The sequence below is a fragment of the Vanacampus margaritifer genome, chromosome 14 (genome assembly GCF_051991255.1).
Source record: "Vanacampus margaritifer isolate UIUO_Vmar chromosome 14, RoL_Vmar_1.0, whole genome shotgun sequence".
Classification (NCBI taxonomy): domain Eukaryota; kingdom Metazoa; phylum Chordata; class Actinopteri; order Syngnathiformes; family Syngnathidae; genus Vanacampus; species Vanacampus margaritifer.
Window position 1 is genome coordinate 20,485,988 of NC_135445.1, and position 25,312 is coordinate 20,511,299.

Sequence of the window (25,312 nt, forward strand, 5' to 3'; positions counted from 1 at the left end):
CGCCCACCCGATCTTGTCAAAAGAGAGTCATCGCTGCCCTCTAGGGGCCAAAAATAGTCATTAGGCACAACAGACAGACTTGAAACTTTCACCAGACATGCGGAAGGGTTTCCTCTACCCGTTTCAAAAAAAAAAAAGAAAAATCATTGGATGACGTCTTTTGACGTCATTGGCAGTGAAGCGTAGGTTTTTACTTGACGTCTTTAAACGTCAGTGGCAGTGAAAGAGTTAAGGTTTATTATGCCATTTTCAACGAAATTCTGCTTCCAATGTGCCACTACCCCAACCTGCAAGTACCCCAAAATGGCCCGGGTCGCGAGGGCCCTGTATAGCAGCCCGCAGCTCTAGTTAGTGTCGTTTTTTTGTTGCAATTTGAATGTGTGAGGTTTGAATAGCCCGATCAAGAAAAATAAAATATTATTATAGCTTAAACACACACATTTATCAGATGATTAACACCAGAAACTAAGGAAATACTAGGCTGATAAAAAGTATATTATTCATCTCACTGCTCTGGGAAAAGAAGACGGTTGGCAATATTGATGCACAGACAAATTAATTTTGTTGAAACATTAGTACATAAAGATGAAGAAGGCAGGTTTATACTGGTGAATGGTCTCCTAGATGGCACTATTGTTAATGTCTATGCCCCAAATGAGGATCAACCGGGTTTTGTGAAGTTATTATTTAATAGGATCAGGAAGCATAGCTCCGGTCTCTTACTTATGGGTGGAGATTTCAACTGTGTAATGTCTCAACAAGATAAGCAGTCTGCATCTTAAACCGCCATATCAAAAATGGGAAAAATTCTCAAATATTTTTCTGCAGAGGCGGGTATTGTAGATATGGAGATATTTTACTCTAACAGACATGCAACCTATAGGAGAATTGACGCTCCGGTCATTCTCCAGTGGGATCTGGATTTAACACCAACTCCAAAGCAATGGAGATTAAATGCCTCTCTCCTTAACGACACAGAATTTGTCAATTTTATTAAAACTGAGTTTAAGAACTATTTGGACACAAACAATACTCCAGGCATATCTCCTATTATATTGTGGGATTGTGCTAAAGTTTATATAAGCCGGAGTACCATTTCTTACACTACAGCAAGAAGGCGACGTAAGATTGCTAAACAATTAGAATTAGAGGCCAAAATCTGTGAACTGGAACATAAACACAAACAAAAGGGACGTTACCTAACCTAGCATCTTAGTATAGCTTGTGAGGAACTTCAAGGGCTATTATTAGAAAAAAAATTGAGGGAAACTTACGATTTGCCAAGCACCAGTATTATGAACATTGAAATAGAGCGAGCAGGCTCTTGGCTTTTAAATTACGAAAACAACAATTATTATTATTATATCTATGATATATATCTGATTATATATGATGAAAAGTGGAGAGAGGTATGTATGGTGGCACACCAGACCACTAACTCCAACACATGGAGAACATTTAAATGGAAACTATGTTGTAGATATTGCAGGACCCAAGACATTGTTGCAAAGATGACCCCTAATGTTCCGAGTCTGTGCTGGAGGAACTGTGGCACTGAGGTGCCTAATCACACATAATTTTTTTGGTCTTTTTCCAACCTACAGGGTTTCTGGGCTGAAGTGTACAGGGCCATAAACCAGATTTTTCAAGATACAATACCAAGGGACTCAATGGTGGCTGTACTTGGTCCCACTCCACCAGGGGTGCAGAGACAGACTGCAACATATATTTTAAACATTCTTTTCACAGCAGCTCTGAAATGTATTACAAGCTCTTGGTTGCAAACTGAACCCTCCGTCTTTTAATTTTTGGTTTCAAAAATTGAGAGAACTCTATCAGATGGAAAAGATAACTTAAGACTCCAAATGCAATTTTTTAGAAAGAGATGGTGTCATGTGGAAGATTTAATATTGAGGTCCAACTAGGCAATACACATTAGGTGGAGTATTCGTGGCTGTGCCACTCATTGATTGTAGTGACTATACTCTTGACTATTGTTGCGTAGGAGTGCTGTGTAGATGACACCGTTTATGACCCAAATCTTGTATTTTATTTTAATATATGTATATTGTTTTTTATGATTATTGTACAAAATGCTCTATTGTTGTAAACTCAATAAAATTTAAGTAAAAAAAAATGTTGAAGACGTCCTCATAACATTAAATGTTGAAAGAATTAACACATAATAGGTGCTATTTGGCAGGCAAAAATGTATTAATTAAGCGATTAATCATGATTGATCAAAGTTCTAAAATGTGATTAATCTGATTAAAAAATTTAATTGTTTGACAGCTCTACCTGGAATTTTATTCGAGCATTCATGGCTGACGCGGATTTGTGGGAGTTAAGAAATAAATGAGGGCGATTGACGATGTCGTACGAGGACTTTGAATCAGTGTAACTAGTAGACAGTGACATAATAGAAACTATGTTTTGTATACAATTAGGATGTCGAACATTTCAGCGGCTTTGTAACGAAATAGATGAGGAATAATTACCACTCGATTCCCCGAGGTTATTACAACTGCGCTCCTGTGTTGAAGGTAAAAACACCCGCAAATGCGACAGTTGTTTGATTTTATTTTTTTTTATATGTTGAAGGTTTATAATAATAAATTTGGGTTTGTGTGAACACAATAGGTGTAAGCTCTGAAATGTTTTGGGAATTATGTTTCTATCTGCTTCAAGAGCTGAGATATCAATTATTTAGTAGGCATTGACAATATTTAAATTATCGAATCATAGTTGAATTTCCAGGAAACCTTCAGGTTTTCGGGCGTGATTCTAAAGTTACCCATAGGTTTTAGAGGCTTGTTTTGGCAGGCGCTTAAGGCCTTAATGGGTCAAGGTCTTGGCACCTGGAAACAATGTGTTCTCTTTCTGTGTATACTTCCATGGTCTTAACTGGTTTCACCTGATAAGTGTGCAAAGGTGCAGATGGATAAGAAGATAAAAGGTCAGACTGTGCTTAAGAGCCCTTATCTATCAATCTCCCTTTTTGAGTGACTTTTAAGGTCACTCAACTAAAACTTGAGCTTTTGGCAAAAGTTAGGTATCTCCCCGTTGAACTGGCCTATTGGTCAGTTCATCTCACCCCCTTGTATGTGTATGCAAAAATCCTATATATGTGTTTTTGGTACCCTACAAGGGTCCAGTAGTTTGGAAATGTAAGTAATATTGACCTTGATCTTGCCATAAATTGTCTTGCTCTATTTTTACAGAGACCTCATGTCCTGGGTTAATGGTATCCGAGGACTGGTGTCCTCGGAGGAGCTAGCCAAAGATGTGACTGGAGCTGAAGCTCTTCTAGAAAGGCATCAGGTTAATAAATCTGATTGGGTTCTTGTAAAGATGTTTTTCCTGTTGCCAATCATGCTATCAACATAACATTTTCCTAATTTTAATTTCTCCAGGAACATCGCACGGAGATAGATGCTCGTCTTGGTACATTCCAGGCCTTTGAGCAATTTGGACAGCAGCTGTTGGTGCAAGGCCATTATGCAAGTCCCGAGATCAAGCAAAGACTGGAGGCTTTAGACTTGGAGCGAGCTGATCTGGAAAAGGCTTGGGTACAGCGCCGCATGATGTTAGACCAGTGCCTGGAGTTCCAGGTAAATGTTGAGAAATGATTACTTAATTAAACCATCTAGGTCGGGAGCGCATTACCGTTTTTCTACCTTTTTAAAGCCAGGAAAGCGTATAATATTATTGTTTTTAAACAGTTCTCGATCTCTTAGCCAATGAAAGGCATCAGAATATACACGTGAAGATGACATGGGCCTTGTAGCATTTCGAACATTCATGGCGACGTAGATTCGCGGGCGTTATGAAATAAATGACAGTATTGATAGACGTGCTTCAGGACGTCGAACCAGTGGAATCAATCGACAGTGATATATTGTTAAGGCATATGTTAGCAGACAATGAGGAGGTCAAAAATTTTAATGGCTTTGAAACGGAATGGAGGATGAATAATTACTACACGATTCCCCGAGGTTGAGGTTGAGATTGAGATTGGTTTATTTGAAAGGGGACAGTGCAATTTCACAAAACAAAACACCACAGCTACGAAATTATGAGGAATATATAGTGACTAGTATGCCATTATATAAGTCCTTCACACATTATACAGAAAGGCAAGTAATTAACAATAAAGTATATGTATCAAGGTATATTCCCCCTACACAGTTAACTATAGGCATATAATGATTAAATCTTACCTTTGACACAATGGCGATGTATTTTATTATGAAATATGAGTTATTTTGCTGGCTATTTTTGTAAGCCGGAAGTAAGACGCCCGGTTCAGTAAAATCCCGCCTCTCCACGTGTGGCTACCCTTCCACTCTCATCCTAGCACCGTCCACAAAACTCTGGAGTGCCGCGTTCGTGACCCCTCTGAGTGGCCGCGGTGAGACCGGCCAGCACTTGCAGTACAACCGCGTCTTCTTTATATGTGGAAATTGGGATGGATGTCAATACGGATCCTCTGCCACAAGATATCGTAGTGTAGGAGAAGGGGGATAACAAATATAAACCATGCGTGCGGCGTGAACCCGGACCATCTGCTTACAGGGTGAGCACGCTAACCACTACACCATTCGGTCATATAGGTTCAATGGCGCAAAGTTTTTTACTTGTAGTTTACACAAGCATCAGCCGCAGCACGGAACCTTTCTGGGAATTTAAGACAGCCAATTTTCATTGCACTTTGGCATTACAAATGTGAAGGATAATTGATTGCTTTGAATTCACTTGGACATAATGTTTACTGATTAAAGGCTACTTTTATCACTATCCTGCGAGCATGAAGGTCTCAGAGAAAGTGGGCGTGTTTAGTCCGTAGTGGTGGTGCGGTGGTGGGTCCTCAATTGAGTACCCGCTCGTTTTCCCGTGTTGGGTGGGGCTAGTGCTTGGAGAGCAGAATAACCTAGAATTTCTCATAAAGGGGTGAATGGAGAAGAACACCACTTTGGCGATGTTTTTGCTGAGCAATTAGCATTTTAACATGGCTAAAAGCTCCGAAATGTTGACGTTACTGACCCTTCCAATAAAATTCTCGTTCAAAAGGATTACACAGTAAGTACATACACTAAAACCATGTGCCGTGGCTTGGTCCCGTGCTGGTCTTCACAACTGCGCCCCATGTTCAAGGTAAATATACGCGCAGATGTTACACAGTTGCAACGATTAGCATTTTTACTGATGAACTCTGTATTGAAGCCAATATGTACGTGACCTGAGCCCTCACACACACTCTGGCTAGGGCAAAAAATGTCAGTGGTCTCACGTGACTTATTAGGCTATGGGTCAGTATGGATCACACACATTTTTTTTAAAATCATCAAACTTCACACAAGGAAATGAAATAAGACAATAAACTAATCCAAACAAAAAATGACGTCTGAAAAGTCTGTATTGTTCACACATTATTATGTTTGTTATATTGGATTCTTTGTGTGAATTTTTTTTTCTTTTTTAACTCTTTGACTGCCAATCGTTTTCAGAAAAGGGATGCTGTGGGTGCCAGCTGATTTAAGCATTTTGACTGATCTTTCAAGGTCCACTGAAAATTTTGTGTTTGGACTATGGAAACACACATACTACCAAATGAAAGATTGAACTCTCATCTTTGTTTCTACCTTATTCCGTTTTTCAGTAATCAACAATAGAAAATGGTTAGTTTCACCCAAATGTTCTGTTTTGGACCAAAATACGGAGAAATCAAGCTTTTTGTGAAACGATATTATTTCATTAAAAATGAAAAAGTGTTTTTTGATAGCAAAATACGTTTATTTACATTCAACAGTGTAACAATTTGACAAAACAATTTGGCAAACTATTTACAAATGTGTGCAACTGTGGTACTATTTACAATTGTGTGGATGTTTCAACTACAGTTTATCTTTTTGTGTAACACTCCCCTGCGTGCAAGGGGACGCAGCAGGATTTGCACAACAGATTAGTTTCACTGCGATTGCCCCTTCGCGTGCAGACCCTACACTTTCTTGCCGGCCTTTTTTTCCGGGGAGTAGCAGGTATATACTGCAGTGTGTGTTTGGCCATGTTGCCATCAAGTCTACTCTCAGGATCATGATACGGTGACCTAGTGTTACATATGGCTTCCTCGTGTCCTTCAGTTCCTATACCGGGTGGTAAGAGATGTTATGATCCATCTTATCCACTCCATTCATGGTGGCATCGTAGTCCAGAACTAGTGTCTTCTCTGTGATCAGACTGTACCCATTCCTCCGATGAATATGCATTGGACTCAGGGTACTCTTCATCGTCCGATTGAACGTCCGCCTATGCAGAAGTGCTCGGTTGTGCACCGCATTTTCCGGCGTTAGCATCGCTAGCCGGTGAGGCTTTACGACATGATCATAGCCGCCGCGTCAACGCTTCCAACTTCGGCGTCAACCTCGGAGTCACCATCATCATCATCGTCGTCATCAATGTGCTCTTTAGCATTGGTCGATGCCTTTCGTCTTTGAAAAAAATGCTCAAGCGTGAGCTGCTTGCAACCGGTCGCCATTTTCGCTTCCTCAGCCATTCTCCCCTCAACACTCTAGCGCCGCCTCACGTCTTCTACTACTGACGCCTACCCGATCTTGTCCAAAGAGAGTCATCGCTGCCATCTAGTGCCCAAAAATAGTCATTATACTAACTAGATCTGCTTGATACTTTCAGCACAGCTGGCCAAGGCTTTCCTCCACCCGTTTCCCCAAAAAACCCAAAAAAACATAGTGAACGTCTTTTAACGTTTTTGGCAGTCCTTATTTGGATTTTACTAAACGTTATTAAACGTTTTTGGCAGTCAAAGAGTTAAATATAGTGAAGGTGTCTAATAATGGACTTCGTTTTGTGTGAAAACCACAGGTGTAAGCTCTCAAATGTTTGTGCAATTATGTTTCTATCTGCTTCAGAGGCTGAGATATCAATTATTTAGTAGGCATTTACAATATTGTTGAATTTCCACGAAAACTTCAGGTTTTTGGGAATGATTCTAAAGTCACCCATAGGTTTTAGAGGCATGTTTTGCCCTTTAGGCCTTAATGTGTATTATGCCATCACTAACAGCAATTCGTCTGCCATTATTGACTGACAATTTTCTACCTTCATCTTACAGCTCTTCAGCAGGGACTGTGAACAAGCTGAGAATTGGATGGCAGCTCGTGAAGCATTTCTTGCAAGTGATGACAAGGGAGACTCCCTTGACAGTGTTGAGGCACTAATCAAAAAGCATGAGGACTTTGATAAAGCCATTAATGTGCAGGTGAATTTTCGCACAAAATCTGTCATATTTATGGATTACTGCTTTTTTTTCTATAAACTTGTAATTGTCTAAATGCACAGGAAGAGAAAATTGCTGCTCTGCAATCCTTTGCCAATCAGCTAATTGGAGCTGACCATTATGCCAAACCTGAGATCTTCAGTCGACGCAATGAAGTTCTTGACAGGTTGGAAACCTTCTTCTAAAGATCTATAGACGTTTCACGGAAAAAAAATGTTGAAATGACACCACACCACACCACACCACAAAAATGAGCACCAAATAACAACTTTGATAGTGTATGTTTGCTAGTAAAATGTATGAGCAGTGGTCTACTAACCCCGTAAAAAATGATGGCTGCAAATCCGTGAATACATGATGGCTGCCAATCCTTTCACTTGCTATCCATTGCCGTCTTCTATCTTCATTAGCAGGTATTTGATAAAAAGCCAAGTTTGGTTTACACCCTTGTCTATTAGTACAAGCTACTGCACAGCAAGATATGGCCATTTTAGAAGATAATCAATTAAGATACAGGACCATATGCTTTCTGAGTTTCAACGGTTTCAATAGCTGCAAGTGGTTATTTTTCCATCCAACGTCCTGGAGAGAGCGTTCTCATGAAGGCTGTGACGTCACGTGCAAAAGGACTTTACACTATTAGGGCAAAATACTTTCTACATGGAGGGGGCAGCCCTTATGTTGCATGACTGTTTTACCGTCTCCTGTTGTGCAGTTTGAACAAATCGAAGGAGTTAAACACATCCACAGAAGATAGCACCCAAATAAAGGCCATAACCATACATTAAATGCACACAAAAATGTTTGAAGTAAAACATTTGTTTTAAATTGGACAGCAAGATTGCTGATATAAATCCAGCATAAAAAAACTGGAAAAAGCTGAAATCTGCCTTGGTTGAAAAAAATCTTTCGACTAGTCATTAAATATTACTAAATGTAAAAGAAATCGAAGAATGGCTAGAATATTACATGATTTTTTTTTATGACTCTTATAATCAGATTGGTGTTAGAAACGTTTATAGGCAGTTGTCCTTTCGAAAAGGGTGAGCGACAAAATATTGAGCAAGAAATCCTTTACTATGACTATTACTTTTCAGGGACACAATTTTATTTCTCCTCCTAAATTACAAATTAATGTTTAATTAAATGTAATAGAACATGATTTTCTTTCAATTATTTATTTATTTGGTTTTGTACATGCAAAAGCCAATAATGGTGGCACGAGCTGTAGAAAGTATGCAGAGCTATAATCCTGTCCAAGTCACTGTCCACTGGGGTTGTAATTTTCTGCCACCAGGAGCTGTTTGTTTCCCATTTTGCATGTCCATAATTACAGGCTATCCGGTGGGGTACGTTGGGGTCATGCACAATCACTATTTTGTAGTTAGACCTGAACAAACGTATACATCAGACAAAAACTGAAAAACCCGATCCAAAACTCTAAACAGCTGATACTTTGAAAGGTGGCTTCGGCTGAAGACCCAAATGATCGAAAAGCGTTCGAAGCTTGGTGAATCCCAAACCCTGCAACAATTCAGCCGAGATGTGGATGAAATAGAAGCTTGGATCAGTGAGAAACTTCAAACTGCTACTGATGAGTCCTACAAGGACCCGACCAACATTCAGGTATTTTTATTGTTTTATTTTTTTAGTTAATTGATAATTAAGTACAGTGCAATTGGAAAATATTCAGAGCACTTCACTTTTTCCACATTTTATGTTGCAGCCTTATTCCTAAATTACTTAATTTTCCCCACAAATTCCACACACACCACCCAATGCGAACATGTTTTTTTTAATGTGGTAGCAGATTTTTGCATTTTTTATTAACGTTTTTAACTAAAGAAAAATAAATAATCACATGTACTTAAATATTCAGAGACATTGTCCTGATGTTCAAAATTTCCAATGGTCATCATTAAGATGTTTGTTCAGTTTAAATCCACCTCTGGCATATTGAGTTGATTGGACATGATTTTAGAAAGGCGCACACTCTTCTGTGGAAAACAGAACAACCAGGACTTTTCCAAGAGCTGAGTTTTCTTTTTATCTGTGCTGAAATTTTTGTGCTGAAAAGAGAAATGGGGAAAATTGTCCTCCAGCCCCACCATCCGACCACCCCCCAACCATCCTCTTCTTTCCCTCCGCAACCATCCACCGCCACCAAATTGCTACCAAAGGTGCATTAACACAGTACTGAACAAAGGTTGAGAATGCACATGTAATTTCATAGTTTATTTTTAAGAAACCTCCAAAGATTAAAAAAAGAAAGAAACTCTTTCATGTCTTGAGATTTTTTTAAAATTATTATTCTATTTTGAAAAAAAGATGAAACATAATTGCAGAAAAATTGAAGCGTTGTGTCCACTTTCTGAATGCATTGTATGTTTGTGAAAAATCATGGAAAATTGTGTGTTTTTCAAATCCTTTTTCACAACAGGTGTGACTGTTGTGAAAAAGAATTTTGCCCCTTCCTGATTTATTTCTATTCTGTTTGGCAACGAAAACCTAATTAGATTAAACACTGCAAAATAAAGAATAGTTTAATCAGATTGGGTAATCAGTAACTCATTTGCTCCCCAAAATATATAAAAACTTTATATTTTAAATATTGTCATGGTCCCAAAAACGTATTTATACATTTTTTATGTTTTTTTAATGATAGAGTATACAGAAGGCTTTGATGCAGCCTCTGACTTGAAGAGGTCGCTTAAAGCAATGGTAGTTATTACAAAAAAATGGCCAGCAGGTGGTAGCAGAGATCAATCAGGGTCATGTTGCAACAAGCTCTTTTCCCAAGTGTTTTTAACAGGCTTGTGAATAATGATGAAATTTAGCTATATTCTAATGCTAATTGCTGCAAAACAGAAACAGATACAAATATACTATTTTTGTAAATGACGAGTAAATGCCGGTCGGGAGAAATGTTGCATCGCTTAAAATGTAAGATTTTTTTAGAGTTTAAGAAGTTGTAGAATAAGATTATGAACTGAATTGCAGCTCGTTGTCTCTGCTTTTTGGTCAGAAACCAGCGATTTTGATGAATCCAACCATTGTACTGCTGATTACTAACGAACGCAAAAAGATAGTCAAAAAAATCCGACTTAATATAATTACTCTGTCTTGTTTCAGTCCTAGTTATGGTGGAACTTCAATGCTTTTGTTCGAAATAAACACACACATTAGCCACTACGAACCTGGTCATGGAACAAACAAATTAAACTCATAAATCAAGGTACCACTGTATACACAAACATTTTGGATAGCATTTACGCAGAATACATACACAATTTCATGGAAGAGAATTCCAAGAAACTTTAATCAGTAGTTTTGTCTTTTTGTAAGGCATTATGGCTTGATACAAATATGCTTGCTACAATCTCATTTAAACAGTAGAACATTTTTTTAATCTTAATCCCAGTATGGTTATAATTCATTATACAGTGGTACCTCGGAGTTTGAACATAATTTGTTCCTGCAAAGTGTTCAATGTCCGAATTGTTCAACCACCGAAATAAATATTCTTATAGGAAATAATGTAAATGTAATTAATCCGTTCCCAAGCTCCAAAAACAGACAATTCCAATTTTAATTTCTATTTGTTTGTTTTTTACATTTACAGCACAGTATCTAAACAAAAAATACTTAACCTTTTTGTTGTGGTGTGATGGCATCAGTGGATGATAAATGCTATGTTAATGCTAGCTTTAGTTCAGTGCAGAGTTTGTTTATTTTACATTGGGCATATTGTTAAGACTGCTAAGCGGTCCTTGCATGCATTGTTTAACGTCAGGCACGTTTTAAACAGCTAAGGGGGGTCCTTGTGCCAGTACTTACAGAAATAGTCACAGTAGTTACAACGGCGCGATAATCTCCTTCCTAATTCCACTGTGGTTTGTAGCACTGTATGTTTCTCTTTGCTGCCACCTGGCATTGTCTTTCTTTGAGCCCATGGCGAAAAAAATTGTCGTGGGAAAATTAAAATGCACTTGCGAGTATGGAGCACCTGTGGGAGTATTCACGATCTGACTGGAAATGAGCAGTGCATTGTCTCAACTACTGCAACGTGAGCATTCGGCATTGCTCGGCTTCACCCGGCTACCCGTTCGGCTTAGCTTGCTTTGCTTGGGTGTTCAAACTCCGAAAATGAGTCCAAACTCTGAGGCATTTTTTACTAAGATTTTTTGGTGTAAGTCCGATTTGTACAAGTTCCGAGACATTGAAACTCCTAGGTTCCACTGTACTTTTATAGCACATAATTGGATACCCAAAGAAGCAGCATGTTGTTTGCAAAGTGAAGATCGGATGTAACCTCTATTACAAACATTTGTTTGCGTTTGTCAGAAAGCATGGCCCTACCATTGGTTTTAACATGGTGGTAAAGATTTTGAATACCTTTCATTATCAATGAGTGGATACTTTATCATTCTCATGTTGTCTTAAATTTTCTTTAAGCATTCAACATAACAAAAAGAAGGAATCAGGAAGAGTGCGCAACACTGTATTTTCTTTCAAAGCTGTTAAATTGTATTTTATCATACATAATCTGTCATTTGTGTATTGATTGTCCCACCTCACTTTCCTATCTGACATAACACTAAATTCTTTTCTAATGTCTTTTGCTTTTTCATAGCTATCCAAGCTTCTGGTAAGTTTGAGTACGGTTAGTTTACTAACCAATAGAATATCTTCGTTTGTGGATGTGATTGTATATAAAAATATACATAAACCCTTGTGCCAGATTTGTATAGAAATGCAGAAAAATACCTTTAGTTAAAAGCAGTGGGTGGCATCTGTAAAGACTTTGGGCTTAAACCGGACGGTTATGGTTCAAGTCCATGATTTTCTGTGGTCATCACTCTCACCTATCTCCTTGCACATCCACATGTTTATGATTAATATTGTTTTGTAAGCATGTTGTTGTTGTGCATGTTTTATTAATCTGGCAAAGGAGCCTCACTTACTTCCACTTCTTACTTCCTGTGGCAGTAATGGATAAATAGTAATCGGAGCATATCGGTGGCCACCGCATGCACCCACCCTGTCAGGTTCAGATGTAGACATTTATCAAATAAAGAGAGAAGAAGCATCTGGTTCCAAATTTATTGCTCATGAGGAAGAGAAAACTGCAACCTTAGTTTGATCGGTACAGAGTCTCTCTTGGTTCATCACTCAAATAGTCCCCTTATATGTACTAATCGGGGCATCTGATTACATGACAGAAAGAGAAAAACAACTCCTATCTCACTTCACACTCTCTAATGCGGCATGCAAGTCCAGGGACCCTGGCGTTGACGTGCGTCACGTCTTCTTATCAGTTGTCCCCACTCGGCAGCTGAGTCGTCCACTTGCAACTTCACCAAATACAATAACACTCCTTTGCAATACATAGCAATCCTAAACAGAAATTACTACACTATTACGTTGACTTGTGTTTCCCAAGAGGCAATTCACTTCAACACGGCAAATGTATAATAATCCTCCAAAATAATTCCTACACACCCCAACCCCCGACTAGTTTTAACTCGACCTTCTGGTTCCAAAGTCCAAGTCTTTACAGATGAGATCTGCGCGCACACACACACACACACACACACACACACACGTTTGTCTTTGTATCTTAGTGGGGACATCTCATCGACAATACATTTCGTAGCCCCTTACCCTAACCATCGCAACTGATTGCCTAACCCTAACACAACCAAAATCAAATTAAAACCTAAACTCTAAACTAAAATCTTGACCCTCAAAAAGAGGTCTGAACTTGTGCCCACCAAATTGTCCCCACAAGGACACTTAATAATCAACGACCAACTGGTTTTCATTTATAGAATATAATGTTTTTTTTACTTAAAATTTAAACTGTTTTAGCAGCCCACGATTTTCCGCTCCAGAGACAATAGTGAGATTTTAGACAAATCTCCCCATAGATTTTGGTCTATGAGACAAAGTGACGTCAGAACCACAGTTACGATTTTACCAGCTAAAACAGTACATTTGAGTAAGGGTGGTTTGTTAAGTGATCAGTCGGAACGGCAACTGTGTCAGGTTGTCAGCATCAAAGTGTCATTTTAGCCTACTAAACTGCCGTGGAAAAGAAATCTGATGACTGGGGCACTTGAACGCTGCTAGCTCGCACTGCTAACCGCCGGAGCCACCGCTTAATGCTGGCAACAAGCGTAGTACAATAAATTGTCAACGTGATTGAATCTTTGCGCCTTTAATTGGCGATTGAACATGATTTCAGAACAAAGTTGTGTGCCCCAAACCCTGAAAGACGAGTCAAATCAGCCGTTATGATGTGACACGCTACCAGGAACAAAAAAAATAAATAAAAATGTTTCAAGGTATTGATCTCTTTGATACATTACTTGGTAAGGTAAGGTTTATTTTGAAGTTGGCTTTCTCATCGCGTTAGCGCTGTGTACTGTCGTGCATACTGCCGTTGGATTGACCACTACTTCCTGACAGTTTACACATAAAACAGCGGGTATTCGAGGGAGAACAAAATGCCTAAAGCATTTTTTTCCCGACTTAAAATAATTACTCAATGTCTTGTTTCAGTCCTAGTAAACATGTCTAACTTTTCAATGTGTCTGCTCTTTTTGCATAACTTGCCGTTCTCTGACAAGGATCTGAACAGCATAAATCAAACACGTGTTCAATTCATCCATTCTGTATTTCTATTCTTGAATTGTTTTTATTATCATATAGAATCAAAATTTTGAGGGCCAAAATTAATGAAGTTTACTAAACTTTGTACACATATCGGACCTGGCGAAGCATTTAAAGTTGTCATACATGAGTAAAGAAAGTGGGTCTGTAGCGCCTTCTACAGAGGTTTAACGGAGCCCAATCCTGGTATGTTTGACCTAGGATTACGATAAATGGGGGGAACGTGTCACACAACGAGATATGCAAAGAACAAAAACAAAAAGCCCTCGGTAGCCAGACCCTAAAATGTACAGGAAGTGAGAGATGAGAGATTTGAATGTACAATTTTGACCTTTTGAACTTTTTTTTTTTATTATTATTATTTTTACACATTTATGGGGGTCAAGTTTTTATCTTACTTTGGAATTTGCCACTTGTTATGGAGGTCATATTTTGACAAACAAAAATTTCTTCAATCTTCAAAGTTTAGGTGTTTCATTCAAGGATGTTTAAGATATATATATCGAAAGCTTTTTATTTTGTTGCACGATGCTGCAGTGGCCATGTGCTGTTTGCAAAGAAAAAGGGTGCGGTTTTTGAATCAAAGTTTTAGAGGTGAAATTCACCTGTAAAGGTTATGCTGTATTTTAAGTTAGTCCTGAAATTTCACCCATAAACCAAATATTTCTAACTCTGTCTCTTGTACTGATATGAATAATGTTGCCCTTGACATGAGGCCTGCAAGGATAGCTTAATTTGAACCTGACATTACGATGTTCTTTATCTTTATCTCCTTTATCTTTATTGAAAACTAATTGAATCAATAGCACCTTAACTAGTTGCAGCACCAACAATTTGATCAATTTGATATATGATGTATTTATTTCGATAATAATGCCCATTCCTAGAACATGAGATTACAAAGGATTCTGAATGACTTAAACTAGAGTTGGTAATCATGAAAAAGCCCTGGCAGTCAATGGTTTGTGTGGACTTTTTAAATCCATAATAAAACCAGCAGTGTATAAATTTTGAGTTGTCTTTCATCTTCACTCATGGGTGCAAGTTTAATTTGTAGTAGGGCTGGGCAATAAATCGAATTAACTCCATACGTCGCCATTTTAAAAATCGAATCGTGAAATTGAATTTTGTCTTCTGGATTATTTAAAGCTGTTGTTCTTATGTTCTGTTAAATCCAGATGTTTTTGTGAGTTGTAATTTTGCACAAGTGGCAGATTGCTGGATAGGTGGTTTACAAGACATGTTTAGTACAATAGCTACCAACTACTTAATTGCGGCATTTAAGCACAAACTATGAATGTTAAGTTTATGTTAATACTGATCTAGAATCATTATACATTATTGTTGTCTGAACATTTTGCACAGGAATTATTTTTGAATAAATGAAACCTTTAAATAAATGTTTGTTTGGTTTATTAAAATAAAATTGAGATTTTATATTTTGGCCATATCGCCTAGCCCCAATTTGTAGTTGTTTTAATTGTATAACATTTACATTGACATTTCATAATTTAATTAGTACTAATTTACTAGTCATCTTAAAATAAAAGTTACATATGTTACTACGGTTCTATGAGTCCCAAACGACTGCCAGAGGCGGTGCTGAACAGCACGGAAAGTGCCTATGCGCAGACGAGAATGCATACCAACGAGACTAATTGGATTATAGTAATTCCCCCTCCATCACGTAACACACCACAAAAATTAAAATGCGCCATATAGAAATACACCCTAGGAATGTAATTATAGTATTTGTGGGGACAAAATGGTAAGGTCTTTAAACACACTTTTAAAATGATGAAAACACATTTAAACATTGAGAGAGCAAGATCGATGAATATCACAAAAATCTTGTACAAATAATGTAATAGTGCACTCACGACGACGATGATGATAAAGCAGCCATGATGCAGTAGGTTCCATTTCAACACCAAAATAAAGGCATCATATTTAAGCATATCATAAGCTTGACATGTTAAAATTGACCATCAAAAAATATTATTATTATTATTATTGTTGTTATAGCAAATTACCACATGCTTCTACTTTTGAGCCCTTAAAAATTGATAAAATGGCTATAAATCCTGAATGCTAAGAGCCATATTTTTGTGAAACATCTTTAATTAAAACTGAAAGTTTACACTTTAATCACATATTCATTGTTTCATTTCAGATCCACTGTGGTGGAGATTCATAAAACCTTTGGCATTGTCTAAATAATTCTGGGCTGATTACTAAAATGTATGACAGCTGGTGATGATAGCACGGGACACTTTCCAATCTTTAAAATCCTTAAATCCCTAAAATGTAAAAATATTTAGGCAAAAACAATATAAGTTCTAAAAGCTGAAAAATACAGTCAAATTGGTATCCGTTCAGAAGTTATTTTTATTAGGGAAATAACAATAGCAACTGATTCCAGCGAGAAATTAATATATTATTGTAACACAGGGGAAAAGTTATCTTTTCAGTTTTAGTTACTCATTAAAATCTATCTTTAAATAGAGATAAGGTAAAAAGAAGGTAAGTCAAACAAGCCAAAAAGGTTTTTAATGACTGTCAAATCTCTGTTTTCTGCATCCTTGTCATAACACTACCTTTCCATACTAATCTCACATGTATACTACTTGTAATTATAGTTGCAAACAAAATAGATTGCATTAACAAAAAGGGCAAAAAAGATTCTAATTTGTGCACAGACCGTAATGGAGTGTTTCTTCACAAAAAAATAGATGCAAAACAGTTTTTGTGCCCATTTTCATGAGTTGAACTTTAATATCCAAGACTTTTTATTCTTAAATTTCCTCTAAGATTTTTTTTCAGCAACATGTACAAGCCCCAAAAATCAGGACATTTTTTTCCATTGAAAAAACCCGCCTTTTTTTAAATGATGGGGAACTTAAATCCCTGTTCAGAGCGCGATTACTCAAGTCTCAAGTCAAGTCATCTTTATTTATATAACCTTAGTGTCACTACGACCATTCTTGTTTGTTTCGTCAAGGTCATCTTTTTGTCTACCCATTCGGCATAAAGCTGCGAGCTTGCCTTCCCCTCTCCTCCAGCCTTCAAGGAGCAGCACCTGAGATTTAAAAGCGCCGTGCCGCCGCCACAAAATGAATAGAACGGAATCCCTGTACTAACTCTATTGGTAAAGTTAAGCTGTGGGGTGAGGCAGGTGTAGGGATCCAGATGGTGGGAATACAGCAAAACTGCACATTTTCCCATGGCCTTTTAGTATGGGCTATGCCACACTTGTGCAATAATCATTCTCTCTAATCAGCATTTTAATATGCCCCACCTGTGAGGTGGCTGGACGATCTCGGCAAAGGAGAAGTGCACACTAACAGATTCATACAGATTTGAGAACAATATTTAAGAGAACATTTTCATACATAGTAAAAAAGCCTTAGATCTTTCACTCAGCTAATGAAAATGGGAGAAAAACAAGAGTTGTTTCTTTGGTTCAGTATAGATTGGTGGTAAACAGTCAGAATTTAATTCCCATGCCTTTTCCTTTTCTCAATGACTGTAGAGTAAACATCAGAAGCACCAGGCATTTGAGGCGGAGCTCCATGCCAATGCTGACCGAATCCGTGGGGTCATAGATACTGGTAACACACTCATCCACAGAGGTGCCTGTGCTGGCAGCGAGGATGCTGTTAAGGTATTTATTTACTGTCTGTGTGATTTCATATAAATTGTGTCATAGTGACAATCGTTTTAATACATGTATTTATAAACAACGATCAATTGATCTTTATAAAAGTGTTGTACTACAAACCTACATAATATAATTAGCTGCTGTAAAATGTTAAATAATAGAATATTATTGTTTTTATTTTTATTGTTTTGCCACAACTTTAATTTAGATAATGTGTATTATCCCCATGGTAGGGAAATTATCGTTGTTACAGCAGCAATAGTGGTTAAAAAAAGAAATGAAAAACAAATAGGACACATAACTTTAGGTCTGCTTATTGTATGTGCTCAAGCACATCAACACAGCATACATGAATCTACACACAATAGGTAAGAGAGGTTCACAAACAACCCAGTCTGGTGTCAGTTCTGCCAGACACATCTCTGTAAACAGCAGCAGGCTTGCATCCCGGAAGTCCCTACTATGTCACCGCCACTTGCTTTTCCATTTTAAGAGCTAACAAGGATAGCGCTAATGTTCCCCATGAAAACAAACGGGAAGACGGGTTGATATGGTCTCTTTGCTCGAGACTCTCTCCCAGCACAACTGTCTATTCCTCTTCAGCTCACGGGGAATAGTGGGTCATGTGCTGGGAGCCGTTGTTTATATCATAACAGAATAAACGATCTGGCTTAAGTAAAAACAAATCACAGCATTGTCAGGTGTAGTGTAGTGTAGTAGTGTCACAGCAATGTTTAATGGCAATGCGTGTACTGAATGTATGTACAAACCCAATTCCAAAAAAGTTGGGACACTACAAATTGTGAATAAAAACTGTGGAAGTGCCAAATTTCATGATCATTTTAAGGGAAAAATATGTTGATTGTAAATTTCATTGTGCCAACAAATCTAAAAAAAAGTTGGGACAGGTAGCAATAAGAGGCTGGAAAAGTCAATTGCACTGACACAATCACACACACACACACACACACACACAAACAGCCACTAATGAGGTCCATTGCAACTTGATTGCAGTATAAAAAGAGCTTCTCGGAGTTGCAGTGTCTCAAAAGCGAAGATGGGTAGAGAATCACCAATTTTTCCAATGTTGCGTAGAAAGATAGTGGAGAAATATCATAAAGGTGTTTTACCAGCAAAAAATTGCAAAAAAGGTTAAAGTAATCATCATCTACAGTGCATAACATCATCCAACGATTCAGAGAATCTAGAACAATCTCTGTGTGCAATGGTCAAGGCCCAAAAATCATCCTGGATGCCCATGATCTTCGGGCCCCTAAACGGCACTGCACCGCAAACAGGAATGCTTACTGTAAGGGAAACCACAGAAAGGGCTCAGCAATACTTCCAGAAAACATTGTAGGTGAACACAATTCACCGTGCCAGCCGCCATTGCCAGGTGAAACTCTATAGTACAAAGAAGAAGCCATTTCGAAAGCAGACCAAAAAGCGCAGGCATTTTTCTGGGCCAGGGGTTATTAAAAATATTGTGGCAAAATGGAAACCTGTTTTGTGGTCAGACAAATCACGATTGAAAGTTCTTTGGGGAAAACTGGGGCGCTATATCATACTGACTAAAGAAGACAAGGACAACCCAAGTTATCAGCACTCAGTTTATAAGCCTGCATCTGTGATCGTATAGGGTTGCATGAGTGCGTGTGGCATGGGCAGCTTCCACATCTGGAAAGGCATTGTCAATGCAGAAAGGTATATTCAGATTTGAGAACAACATATGCTCCCATCCAGGCATCATCACTTTCAGAGAAGATCTTGCATTTTTCAACACGATAATGCCAGACCACTTGCAGCACCAATTACAACATCATGGCTGCGTAGGAAAAGGATCCGGGTATTGAAATGGCCAGTCTGTCCACTTCACTTATAGAGCAATTTGGCGCATCATAAAGGGGAAGGTGCAACAAAGAAAGCCCAAGACAGTTGAACAGTTAGAGAGACGCGTGTTAGACAAAAATGGGACTGCATTCCTATTTCTAAACTTGAGAAACTTGTCTCCTCGATCTCCAGACGTTTGCAGACTGTTTTAGGCCTCATAGTGGTGAAAATGGCCTTGTCCCAACTTTTTTTTAGATTTGTTGACACCGTGGAATTTAAAATTAACATAGTTTTCCTTTAAAATTATACATTTTCTCAGTTTAAACTTTTGACCTGTTCTCTATGTTCTATTCTGAATAAAATATTAAAACTTGGCACTTAATTGCGTTCAGTTTTTATTCACAATTTGTATCGTGTCACAACTTTTTTGTAATTGGGTTTGTTTCTGGGGAGTGCACAGCGTCGTATGGAGACCTGACACCTGGAAGTGCTTCCGCGTGTATGGGAATGTTTAACTGGCTAATGAGCACAGTATTTTCTCTAGTATTTTGAGCAGGGGGAAGGCAAAAAAATTCGGGAGATTTTTTTTCTTCATCATCTAAGTAAGTGCCCAGTGGTGGTGTTTACTATTTATCCATTGACCAGGTTTTGGGGAGGGGGCGCGGTCGATATGGGGGTAGCGGGTTATTCGCGGACATTTAGACGTCGGTGGGATGGGGTGATTGTTGATGGAACTTTAAACACATCAAGTGCATGTTGTCAGACCCGAGTTAAAGCAAAAAATTTAATAAAAATAATTAATTTGACTGAAAACTTTTTGTGCTTAAAATGGCTGCGTTCAAAGAAAATTTTGCAATGCACACTGATTTGTTTTATTTTTTATAATATTGTACATAATATATATCTTGTCCAAACAGGAAGATTTTCAAACACAAACTATAAAGTCAGAAAACAGCATAATGGAAGTATTAAAGTAAATAGTGAGTGTCAATAAAGGGGTCTGCCCTCAGATTAAACTAAATAATAATAATAGATTGTGCATTCCAGGCATGGGATGAAGAAGGTGAGAAATCTACCACCCCTCTTGTGCGATCGGAGGCATGCTCCCTTGGAATATTTCACATTTAAATACATCATTTTGAGGCATTTTGGGGGGGAAAACAAGCAGAATTAAAAGACAGTATCAATGTTTAATAAGGGATCAATCTATGCATGGTCACATTATGCTATATAAGCAGGGTTTGAAGGGTTACTTTTAAAATGTATTCTGATTTCTGATACAATTTCTAGTTGCCTGTTAAAAAATGTAGCTAATAATGTAATCCATGTACCGTAATAATTAAAAGTAATGCAATTTGATGAATATTTATTACTTTTGGATTAATCCAATTCCAAAACTAGGACGAATTTTAGCGATATTGCGAAGGTGAAAATAAAAAGCCGTTCTAGTAATATTTTTACTGTGCATTTGAAAAGAGTTGGGTTGAATATAACACCAAGATTTTTTTACTGAGTTACTTTGGCTATTAGCACATTTAGCGACATTTAGAGTGGTGTTTGTAAACAGGTACCGGCAGGTGTAAATTGTAAATTGAGTCCCACATACGTCATCCTTGAATATGTTATTTGTAACTTTTATTCGCTATGCTCAATTCTTCCTCATCATCGGCCACAGTTTCATCTTCACTTTTGGCTAGACACAAATCTTTGGAGAGTCCACCTTGGCTAGAGACCGGGCCCCGGTATTATATGGTTTTATAAAAACTCATGATTGAAATGGGCCTGATCAAGGTTTTAAATGGCATTAGAATGAATATGGACATACTCTCCGTTCTAGTCTTGCTGGATCTAAGCGCCGTTTTTGACCACAAGATTTTATTAAATGGACTCCGCAACATGATCACCCTCTCAGGTACTGTTTTTAACTGGTTTAAAGCTTGCTTGACCGGCAGAGAATTTTATGTTGCCCTGGGTGAAAGGGTCCTCGTCAGAGAGACACCACATGGACTGTGGTGTTCCCCATGGTTAAATTTTTGGCCCATCACTTTTTCATTTATACATGCTGCCATTAGGAAGCGTAATCAGTGGAATCTGAATTAGTTTTCGTGTCTCGTGATGACCCAGGAGCACTTGCTGTCCTTTTTAACTGTATTTCAGACATCAAGTCCTGGATGGCAGAGAATTTTTTTTTACAGCTCAACCAGGACAAAATTGATGTTTTAGTTATCGGTCCTGAAACACAGAGAGAGAGAGAAGCTTGTACGGTAGCTAAATTAAAAGCAGTAATGCTGGGTGTTATTTTCTACTCTGAATTTTGTTTTGTTTTCCTACATATTTAAAAAAAAATAAAATAAAAATAAAAAAATGGATTTTATGATTTAAAGAATATAGCCAGAGTCCGCCCATTCCCCTCTCTCTCTCTCTCTCTCTCTCTCTCTCTCTCTCTCAGAAAGAAAACACAGATAAGCTAATGTAATGCCTTTATTTCTAGTCGTATTGATTAATGTAATGCTTTCTTTTCTGGTCTTTCAAAGACAACGGCTTCTACTCTTAAAATCCTACAGAATTCAGCAGCCTGTGTGCTGATAAAGACCAAAAATAGAGCATATTAAATCTATTTTAAAGTTACTGCATTGGCTCCCTGTGTCTTTTAGGATTGATTTTAAGGTTATTTTATTGATTTATAAAGCTCTTAATGGTCTGAGTCCTTCGTATTTATAGGCTCTGCTTTTACCTTATTGGCCGAAGATTTTACATTATTTTAAAAGGGTGACGGTATGTTAAGATGCTAGAGAGATTTAAATGTCTGCAATTTACGTATGTGTAGTCAGCGTGTTTGTTCAAACAACACTCTTTCCCCTATAGGTACGCCTTGGGGCTCTGGATGAGCAATGGCAGTTCCTTGTCAACAAATCTGCTGAAAAAAGCCAAAAACTCAAAGAAGCCAATAAGCAACAGAACTTTAACACAGGCATTAAAGACTTTGACTTCTGGCTCTCTGAGGTGATTATTTCTATACCACAGATTAGCACATTCACTTGAAAATGGCTGACACATTGTGCTTTTCAGGTGGAAGCACTTCTTGCTTCAGAGGACTATGGGAAAGATCTGGCCTCAGTCAACAACTTGCTGAAAAAACACCAGTTGCTGGAGGCTGATATTTCTGCCCATGAGGTAAGTTCTTGGGTAGATTGTCAGGCAGGTATGTAATAAATACAGTACAATGGATTCTAAAAAGTCTACACAACTGTTCAAAGGCCAGTTTTTTTGTGGTTTAAAAACCAAGATCAAGATAGAATTGTGACATATAAACTGTAAAACTTGAAAGAAGAAAGAAAGACATTTCTCGCCCCCAACTCTCTGCCACAACTATAGTTGTTTACTGTGGGAATGCTGAAAGCATTACATCCATATGATTAAATGTCATTTGACGTTTTAATTATTTCTATATTAATCCTTATTTTCAGCTTTCAGTTCACAATAGGAACCCCTGCAAGTCTTTCGCCAATAGTTTTCAGACTGGATTCGGGTTTGAATTGACTGTGATGTGACGAATTGTAGTATGTATAATGACATTGTGTACATTATGTAGTACAATTAATTTTCACATAATTTATCTTTCAATTTCCTTCATAAGCATTCAGCTTAGCATTCACCTATCAGCATTCTGCTTTCAGCATTCCCGCACAATTTGCAGAAATTGCACTTAGTCTAGTATATAAATAGCATAATTGTGGGAATGCATTCCCCATATGTTGTGAATTTTATTCTCCATTACTTAGCCGTACATAATACTTCCAATTTACGCCATTCAAATTTCAACTTTCTTCAGAAATTCACGTCTCGCGGCATATACTGTATATCATTTGATTTCACATTACTTATATTATTTGCACAATTTAATGTTAAATATAAACTTTTCCCCATTCATTTTCAATGGGACAGACATTGACATTTTTCTAAGTCCCACTTTCCACTCCCACTTTCATACATACAACTTTTTTTTCTAAGTCCCACTTTCCACTCCCACTTTCATACATACAACTTATCATTACCACGTCTGCTACAGCTCAGTGGCGCAGTTGGTAAAGTGCATTGTCCAGTAACCAGGAGGTCGCAGGTTCGAAATCCACCTTAGACTGTACATTGCAAATTTATCCATGGCCATAATGCTAAGTGATATACATACATGTATACCCGCTGATTACCATATCAAGAAATGCATTATAATTTTAACTGAAATGATTAAATGCATGCAAGCTTTCAGCATCAGATGACACTTTTCAAAATAAATACACCATTAGCCATGAATTTAAAAGGGTCAAGTTAGGTCAGTGCTTAGAGCAATTGCCTCCCACCACGGAGAACCTGGGTTCAAAACCCTGATTGGACCACATTTTAGCACATTCGATGGTTGGATACCAACTGACTGTCAGATCAGACAGTTAAAAATGTGTAATTTTCACATCATTTATATTTCAATTTCTTCGCAAGCACATTCACAGGGATGTGATTTTTCCGCTAATTCGCGGAATTCCGCTTTTTTTTATCTCCCCCCAAAAAAAAAAAAATCCGATTTTTTTTTTATTTTTTTATTTTTTTATTTTATTTCATTGTGTATGCACATGACTCCGACAGATAACATCTTCTGCTATAACAAAGACATTTGTGGTATGCTCTAATATGAGTTACTTTTCATTTGGTCATGATACAATTATTTGTTCATGAAATTTGAACTCTTCAACATTATTTATGTGTTAACTTAGTAATCACATTAGTTAGATATGATGATATTCTCAGTGATAGTTTTTAAAAGCAGAGGCAGTCCAATGTTTTTGAATGTGACTGATTTTGAGTTGACTAAAACTGCCATTTTATATGGGATAGTTAACCCATGAGCTCCGGGGGGCTTCGCCCCCCTTGTACCCCCACCAGGGCACTGCCCTGGACCTAGCTGGGTGCCAGCGGCCCCCAGACCCCCGGCTAAATTTTCAGATAATTTCACTTTGGTCAAATCACATCCCTGCATTCATTAAAATCTGCATTCAGCTAATTGCATTCATCTTTTCAGCATAATCCCGCACAATTTCTGCAGAAATCTAGTTTGTCTATAAAATTGTTATACTCTCTTAACATTGTATCCTTATTAATATTAAAGAAAACGAAAGAAAGATCAACTTAAGAAGAATAACTAAATTACTTGTTTTTGTAGTCACAGAAAAGATTTGAAACGCATCTATTTGCTTGAAATAAAAAATAAATGAGTGCCACTGCCACCTGCTGAAGTGGATGCAAGGGTTAGGGTTAGGGTTAGGGTTAGGGATGCAAGTAAACTTTTTTTTTTTTTTTAACTAACTAGTATGTTTAAAAGAAAAAAGAAAAGCATGTTCCCCAGGTCACACGGTACGTACCCATAGGTCTTGTTCACATCTAGATCATATAATGTCGCTCTCTTCTCTTTAGGATCGTCTGAAGGATCTAAATGGCCAGGCTGACAGTCTGATGGTCAGCAATGCCTTTGATACCTCTCAAGTGAAGGACAAGCGTGGTGCAGTCAATGGTCGTTTCATCAAAATTAAGAGCATGGCAGCCAGCCGCCATGCAAAGCTCAATGAGTCTCACCGCCTGCATCAGTTCTTCAGGGACCTGGACGACGAGGAGTCTTGGATCAAGTAAGAGTGCCCACTTTTTTGTTCTGTTTAGGTTTTTTGTACCCTACTTTTACAAAACACAAGTCAGTTCATTATTAAACGTTTTTACATTTTGTGTTCATATTAGTACTTTAGGCAGACTAAAGACTATACTCCAGTGGTGTCAAAACTACGGCCCGGGGGCTATTTGTGGCCCAACAT

The 25,312-nt window shown here is 37.8% G+C and overlaps 1 protein-coding gene across 5 annotated transcripts in view; it reads left to right on the top strand.

Annotated features, from left to right (window-relative positions):
- Positions 1 to 25,312, top strand: part of sptan1 (spectrin alpha, non-erythrocytic 1) — a 146,185-nt gene that overhangs the window by 95,295 nt on the left and 25,578 nt on the right. For 3 of the 5 annotated variants that reach the window (XM_077585431.1, XM_077585428.1, XM_077585430.1), the window contains 10 exons: positions 3,222 to 3,321; positions 3,414 to 3,611; positions 7,130 to 7,276; positions 7,357 to 7,460; positions 8,758 to 8,920; positions 11,928 to 11,942; positions 17,502 to 17,633; positions 22,326 to 22,463; positions 22,530 to 22,634; positions 24,924 to 25,132. In XM_077585431.1, the coding sequence (XP_077441557.1) occupies positions 3,222 to 3,321; positions 3,414 to 3,611; positions 7,130 to 7,276; positions 7,357 to 7,460; positions 8,758 to 8,920; positions 11,928 to 11,942; positions 17,502 to 17,633; positions 22,326 to 22,463; positions 22,530 to 22,634; positions 24,924 to 25,132 (1,311 nt within the window). The remainder of the gene's footprint in view (positions 1 to 3,221; positions 3,322 to 3,413; positions 3,612 to 7,129; positions 7,277 to 7,356; positions 7,461 to 8,757; positions 8,921 to 11,927; positions 11,943 to 17,501; positions 17,634 to 22,325; positions 22,464 to 22,529; positions 22,635 to 24,923; positions 25,133 to 25,312) is intronic. The other 2 variants (XM_077585429.1, XM_077585432.1) reach the window with 1 other exon arrangement.